At 37.3% G+C, this 7,746-nt stretch overlaps 1 protein-coding gene across 1 annotated transcript in view; it reads right to left on the bottom strand.

The window, feature by feature from the left end:
- Positions 1 to 999: 999 nt before the first annotated feature.
- Positions 1,000 to 7,746, bottom strand: part of LOC107703776 (B-cell receptor CD22-like) — a 9,644-nt gene continuing 2,897 nt past the window's right edge. Inside the window, exons 5-11 of the mRNA XM_016506502.1 lie at positions 2,776 to 3,030; positions 2,436 to 2,629; positions 2,109 to 2,157; positions 1,939 to 2,029; positions 1,795 to 1,843; positions 1,468 to 1,706; positions 1,000 to 1,247 (exon numbers count right to left, since the gene is read on the bottom strand). Of these exons, the coding sequence (XP_016361988.1) occupies positions 1,190 to 1,247; positions 1,468 to 1,706; positions 1,795 to 1,843; positions 1,939 to 2,029; positions 2,109 to 2,157; positions 2,436 to 2,629; positions 2,776 to 3,030 (935 nt within the window). The 3' untranslated portion in view covers positions 1,000 to 1,189. The remainder of the gene's footprint in view (positions 1,248 to 1,467; positions 1,707 to 1,794; positions 1,844 to 1,938; positions 2,030 to 2,108; positions 2,158 to 2,435; positions 2,630 to 2,775; positions 3,031 to 7,746) is intronic.

Raw genomic sequence — 7,746 nt, 5'->3', positions numbered from 1 at the left:
ATATTTTATTGTTGTTGTTGTCCATCACTCTGACTGATCAGTAAATGACATATTTCTTTTCTCTCTTACTGTGGTAGGACTTTCTAGTTTCACTTGCTTTTACACATATTAGGATTGGAGAGATGATCAGGTTTATATCAAAAATAAAACTCGGTTTTCATACTGGCCGCCGTGTCTTCCTGGAAAAATTTCTGAATTTTGAGACATATGTTGCATAAGACTGGTTGTCGTCACTTTGACCACAGACAGAGAAGTTATTTTTGAACCTACTTGCGAGATTTGCCTACAGTATACATATATATAAACAAAAAATATATATATCAACATTATTTCTCAGCTGCCGTTGCCCCTAGATGGAAAAAGCATGAGATGGAAGGGAACAATTATATTTCAATGCTCTTGCATTTGCTCACAAAAGTTGCTCAGGGAATTCAATTTTTTTTTAGTGAACACAAAAACACTGAAATATGATTTTTAATACTTGTTATGTCTAACATAACAGGGCTCCGCAGCTTAAAACTTGTTTAGTCAAACTGAATGATTTCAAACTTTTCTTAACACACTCACACAGTTTCACTACAAATAATCATCATCGGCCACTTTGACGCACCAGTGATCAAAACTCTATTTGTATCCACTGTTGTGAGCATTTTCCAGTTTATATATAATTATGTAGACATAAATGATTTTGTTGTGAAATACCCAATATTAACTGAATACTAATAGTAACCCAGCAATCACATATGGTACATTATTTTTACGCTAGTGCATCTCATAAAACAATGACTCCAACTAGGTATACTGTTTTGAGTTTAGCTCCACAATGACCTGGAATTGACTACCAAGGCTTCAACAGAAGTAAATAAAGATTTAAAGAACTGAAATCATGAACAACTGAAGCTTGAGTTTGGTGAAATTGCTACGTTCATTTATGTGGTCACAAAACTTGAATAATTTCATCTTTAACAAACACATTCCCACATCAAAGCATCTTTTTTTTTTTTCAGCTCATCTGTTCACCTGATTTAATGAATAATATGCCATACATTTTGTTAAACTGCATGCTAAATTAAACAGCCAAAGGACATTCAAGGACATTAATTCATATTTGTTCATATTCAGCAAATATGTTTGGCTTTTGCTTTTCCCAGCAGCCGAGATGAACACAGGCTTCATGACGGTCTGTCATTCATCTGACGTGGCTGTAGATCACAGAGACCTCTTCCACAGTCTCCACATCCAATCGCCTGGAACAAAAAGAAATGAAGAAAAAAAAAAGAAACATGATATTATGCATCATCACATTACATGATGATGAAGTCATTTTAAAAATGCAGCCACCTTGTATGTCAGGTTTCTGATTTAGCATTATTAAGCAAAAGGTCCAAATTGAAAGAACTATACAACTTCTCCTTTCATCATAATCATGACAGTGAGTAGATGATGACAGAAGTTTTATTTTTGCACCTCACGGCAGCAGCAGGCTGGTGAATCCTGAGATTGTCGTACTGGTTTTCGCTCTCCTTTGCTCTCTTCATCGGTTTGTTTTTGTGATGTTGGACAGTGGCATACTGGATCTCCTCAGCATCTCTGTCTCCATCTCTTCTGGGTTTGCTGGATGAAATGCTGGCATATGGAGCGGCATCACAAATGGCTGATTCAGACACGTAAGCGTCCATCTCAGTTACGTTAGAGTACAGATTATCCTGAAATGAAAGAAAATTAATTATTATTCACATGAAATCTGACTTAAAGTACATGATAAATATTTCCCGTCATGTCTGGATGATTCACCTGTTTTACTGTGGCTTCTTCAGCTTTTGCACCTCTTCGTTTTCTCCTGCTTTTAAAGACATTAAAATTGCAAGTTATGTTTTAAAGATTCATTACTAATAATCACATGGGGCAATGTGCACAGAAATTGAAAATCAAACTTACATTATGAACACAACGATGATGATAATGATGAATAATCCTACAAATGCCACTGTGATTCCCAACCAGACATGCCAACGCAGACCATGAAGCACTGAAAGATGAAGAATATGAGTCAAGATTGACTCTCAAAGCTACAACTGTCTAGAACCTTTATAAAATAAAACCTTCACCGGTCACTGATAATGCCGCTGATATCTGAGATCCATGTTGATTGTGAGCCTCACAATCAACTGAGCCTCACAATAGTAGCGTCCACTGTGACTGGAGTTAAAGCTGGAGATGCTGAAACTCTGTCCAGATCCAACAGCTGAGCTTTGATTCTCCTTAAACCAGCTGAAGTTCAGAGCAGGAGGCTTTGAATCACTGCTGCAGCTCAGAGTCACTGAATCTCCCTCCAATATTTCAGCAGATCCAGTTATGGACACTGAGACGCTCCTGGGTGCGTCTAAAATAGATACAAATATTAATTCACAAAAAAATACATGTTGATTGTGAGCCTCACAGTAGAAGCGTCCACTCTGTAGTGCACTGAAACTCTGTCCAGATCCAACAGCTGAGCTTTGATTCTCCTTAAACCAGCTGAAGTTCAGAGCAGGAGGGTTTGAATCACTGCTGCAGATCAGAGTCACTGAATCTCCCTCCAATATTTCTCCAGATCCAGTTATGAACACTGAGACGCTCCTGGGTGCGTCTAAAATAGATACAAATTTTAATTCACAAAAAAATATTAGAAAATTATTAATTTGGATGTTAACAATGTGCAGATGATCATTAACTCACACATGACGTTTAAAGTCACAGTGGATGTTAACAATGTGCAGATGATCATTAACTCACACATGACGTGTAAAGTCACAGCAGCAGAGTATTTCTCTCCATGTTCATTTCTGGACTTGCACTTGTATTCTCCACTGTGATCAGAGCTGATGTTTGAGATGCTGTATGTCTCTCCATAATTCAGATATGTTCCTCCTTTAAACCATCTGATTTCTGCAGGAGGGTATGAATCACTGCTGCAGCTCAGAGTCACTGAATCTCCCTCCACTATTACACCGGATGGACTGACAGAGATCACAGGATTCACTGGAGGATCTACAGGAGAAGTATTTAAATTTTAAACTCTAAATGAAAAATAAGAAAGTGAAAATTGTACTAAACATGCAGTACTACAGTGAGCTTCAAAACATGAACATTAGACAGGGGCGCAGGAGACATTTTCAAAGTTGGGGGACCAAACAGCAAAAGCCGAGATAGTAAGATCAGATTTCCAGATATAGTACCACCACTTCAGGCTCACCGTCGGACCACCATCTTTTATTAAACTTGCCTGATCATTGATCAGGATTAAATCTTATTTGATCATATTTATTCAGTTTGGTTTCATATAGACATAGTAAGATCAGATTTCCAGATATAGTACCACCACTTCAGGCTCACCGCCGGACCACCATCTTTTATTAAACTTGCCTGATCATTGATCAGGATTAAATCTTATTTGATCGTATTTATTCAGTTTGGTTTCATATAGACCAATTTCAGTGTTTGCAAACAGTGATGACATTTTTGTGGGCGGAGCCTATTTGGTGGCAGAAAATGCCAGTTTTAACATAGCAGTCTATGCAAGCTATGAAATAAAATAATAAAAAAGGTAATTTTGAGTTTATATTTCAAAATTCAGACTTTTCTCTTGCAATTCTGAGATTGTATCTCACAATTATGGTAAGAAAAATCAACTCGTCATTCTCTCTTTTCCCCTCGGCTCAGAATCATGAGTTTATAATCCCATACTTCTGCATTTTTTTTTCTTCCTCAGAATGGACAAGCTCGAGATTGTTGAGTTGAATTAAGTTATAAAGTTTGAACTAGGAGATATAAACTTGCATTTGCGAGGAAAAAAAAGTCAGAGTGTGATGTAATGTTATATAAAATGTTATAGGTTTGAATAGTATTTCATGCTTTAACTGTAGGGCTAATACAATACATCCCCTATGTGAATATTATATAGACCTATTGTTTAAATCAAATTTATGCTTTAAAAGTAGGGTAATCATAGCAGGTTTCATCCATAGTCTGTCCGTTTAAACGTCTGCGTTTAGCTTCAAATGGCGTCTTTGATGACACTATTCTATAAAAATGATTTGCATTCCGATTCGGACATCCAAAAGAACAACAGAACGGTTTTTCTCTTATTCCATGGATTTTACTCATTTCCCTTCACTTGCTCCAAGTGTTTCTCTGCCGCCACAACACACGCACAGCTGCAAGTGATGCAAATGTGACGTCTGCTCCAAATTGGTCTATACCAAAGGCTATATTTAAAAGAGTTGGTGGGTTAGAATTTTTGTTTAAATGTGATTTTTAGATTTCTAAGTTGCCTGTTAGGCTTTCAAATTTCCACAAACAGATATTGCAGTACTGGAAAATGATATTTACCCACAACTTTACACCACATGGAGCCACCTTGTGGAATAATAGAATTATTACAATAAACGGGAAGACGCTATTTAAACGAGAATGGTTTGAGAAAAAAGTTCATGTTGTCGATTTGATAGATGAAGATGGTCAGTTAATTCAGTATAACGCATTCATGGAGAAATTTGCGATAAAACGTTCCTTTAGCGAATATAATACTTTGTGTAGAGTCATCCCTCTTGAAAATTTATGCTTTAAAAGTAGGGTAATCATAGCAGGTTTCATCCATAGTCTGTCCGTTTAAACGTCTGCGTTTAGCTTCAAATGGCGTCTTTGATGACACTATTCTATAAAAATGATTTGCATTCCGATTCGGACATCCAAAAGAACAACAGAACGGTTTTTCTCTTATTCCATGGATTTTACTCATTTCCCTTCACTTGCTCCAAGTGTTTCTCTGCCGCCACAACACACGCACAGCTGCAAGTGATGCAAATGTGACGTCTGCTCCAAATTGGTCTATACCAAAGGCTATATTTAAAAGAGTTGGTGGGTTAGAATTTTTGTTTAAATGTGATTTTTAGATTTCTAAGTTGCCTGTTAGGCTTTCAAATTTCCACAAACAGATATTGCAGTACTGGAAAATGATATTTACCCACAACTTTACACCACATGGAGCCACCTTGTGGAATAATAGAATTATTACAATAAACGGGAAGACGCTATTTAAACGAGAATGGTTTGAGAAAAAAGTTAATGTTGTCGATTTGATAGATGAAGATGGTCAGTTAATTCAGTATAACGCATTCATGGAGAAATTTGCGATAAAAGTTCCTTTAGCGAATATAATACTTTGTGTAGAGTCATCCCTCTTGAACTAAAACAATTAATAGAAAATACTCGAACATATTCTGATTTAAGACAGAACTATTTAGATCAGGGTCAGATGCACTATTCTCTAAATAATTAAAATGTGGAGATAAAATATACAACCATAATGAATATTTGTCATATCATTATATTCTATGGGTTTAATGAATTTGCAGACAATTTAGTTATCTGTTACTGGCATGTGTATAGTCACTGTCATAGAGGAGAGTGCCACTGAATGTGTAGCTGATATGAAGTGGGTTTTCAAAAAAAAATAAAAAATTCGAACTACTGTAAAATCAGAACTGAAAAACTCCCAATAAATGTCCAAACAGCAATTATATCACAGCATTTATCGTGTTATATCTTGTGCATCATTTCCATTTAGCATTTGATGTTGATTTGATAGTAAACTTTATAATTGTTACTTATGATTGGCATCATTGTAAAGATTGAGAATTCATCGCACTGATTTTAAAATCAGTTGAGGTATCGGACAAAATATGACATAACATTGATCTTTTAAATGCAGCCTTAAAAGCCATACAGGCTATAATAGCCTATGTTGTTTTTAGATAAATCGCTCAGAGGGGTTTGACCAACCAGTTAGACAGACTAGGTTATTTATTTGTAGAAATCCTGCAAGCACCCCAATCCCAGCCATTTCTAATATACATTTGATTAATATGACTAAATATTATTGAATTGTAATGAAATTGCAGATCCATCTTTGATTGTCAAAAGAGTTCCAGGTGCAGTTCCCTCTCAGCCAATTAGATTTCACGTAGCATTTTCATCAGTCCGTCTTGGAAGTCTGATAGGTTGATAACTTTTGACAACGTTTAGTCCAGGTGCGAAAATAATTAATTTCTATAGCAAGAGCATGGAGAGATTTGCGAGTGCACAGGACGCAGTTTGAGCGTGCACACTTCGAGCGAGAGGAGAGATTTGTGATTGTCACGGGCCCGTTTTAAGTGCGCGCACACCCTCTGGGCGAGAGCAGCGTATATCAGCCCATTACACATCACTCATATAACTTGTCCGCACGGTCACAAAAAAATGGGAGGCACGCGGATATCTGCTCTGAGCCTCCACGTACACCCTCCAATGACGATTTTTACGTCACGCGAACCTTAGCGGGCTCTCGCACACTCGGAAAGTAGCCTATAACAGAGGCTTTAGTGCGAGAGCAAAGGAAATCCATGTGTGAATGGAGAGATTTGCACTCGCGCATCATATTAATGTACTTTCACGCTACAACAATACGCTCGACATTTGTCAGTAAAATTACGCCATAATTTTCCCTTATCAAAAGTGCGGGGGTCGATTGCTGTCTTTTCAAAACTGCGGGGGTCAAGAAACACTGCTTCATACTCAAGCAGTTAGCAACATGAAAATTATTTCCCTACTAAATTTACAGATTTAAATTTAACATGAAAATTATAACCTACTAAATTTTTGAGTATGCGTTTGAGTGTCTTAAACCAGTTCAAAATAGCAACAAAAATTAATGGGGACCATTTTTGGAGCATTCACAATATTTGTTCTATTAAAATGCATTATTTCAAACAGCTTTTCACAGCAAAATCCCCAGAGTTAAATCAACTCGGCTCAGAGTACATATTGTCCCAATCTATAGAGTATTAGGCCATGTCCACACGTACATGGGAAGTTTTTCCTTCTTCCGTTTTAAAAAAAAATTTCCTCCACATGAAAACGCAAATGCATGCTATGAACCACTGTCAAGGGCATGCCAAACCAACAGGTGGCATAGCCATGGTAAAGCCATGTTGGCCAATCAGAATCCTGAAAAAGTTTCCAATAGGCGGAGATAACAGCGCAGGCTCCGACGTCACAAGCCAAAAACTCCCAGTCTACACGATAACACTGCAACCGGAGTTTTTGAAAATCTTCACCCTGGCAGGAGTTTTCAAAAATGTTCATTTCAGTTACCTGGTGCTGCGTTTGCGTGTGGACGAACGGCTAAACCGCGTAGAAAAAGCTATGGTTTATAAAATACCCACATTCGTGTGGACAGGGCCTTAAAGTAACACTGAAGTAGAGTTAAAGTTAATGAGATAATTAAGTGATTAATTAAGTGCTGATTGAGCATTAGTGATGAACAGCTGCTGTTAACAAGCAGAATCACTGAAGAAAAGAGAAACACAATAACTACAACTGACTTCAGCCACAGCCTTAAGTAGGCATGCACCGATACCACTTTTTCCAGTACTCGCCCGATACCGATACTTTTGTATCCCGTGTGAACGGGCCTTTAGATGAAATCAACTGAAATAAAGCACATTACATCTCTCAAGACCTCAGCAGAGGAGGAATAAACCACTCCACAAACAGCCGCAGCAGCTTCACTTATTACTAACCAGACTGACTTTATTGCTTAAATCATTATTTTTGCAGTCATTTCAGGGCTTAAGTGCTGCCAAAATTTTTGATGCAAAAACACGTGCAGGTGTTGGTCAGCGCAGCAAATACACGTGATCAAAAAAAAAAAAAAAAGAGTGAAAT

Source organism: Sinocyclocheilus anshuiensis, unplaced genomic scaffold (genome assembly GCF_001515605.1).
Source record: "Sinocyclocheilus anshuiensis isolate Anshui unplaced genomic scaffold, SAMN03320099.WGS_v1.1 scaffold274, whole genome shotgun sequence".
Classification (NCBI taxonomy): domain Eukaryota; kingdom Metazoa; phylum Chordata; class Actinopteri; order Cypriniformes; family Cyprinidae; genus Sinocyclocheilus; species Sinocyclocheilus anshuiensis.
This window is presented reverse-complemented; position numbering and strand designations above follow the sequence as displayed.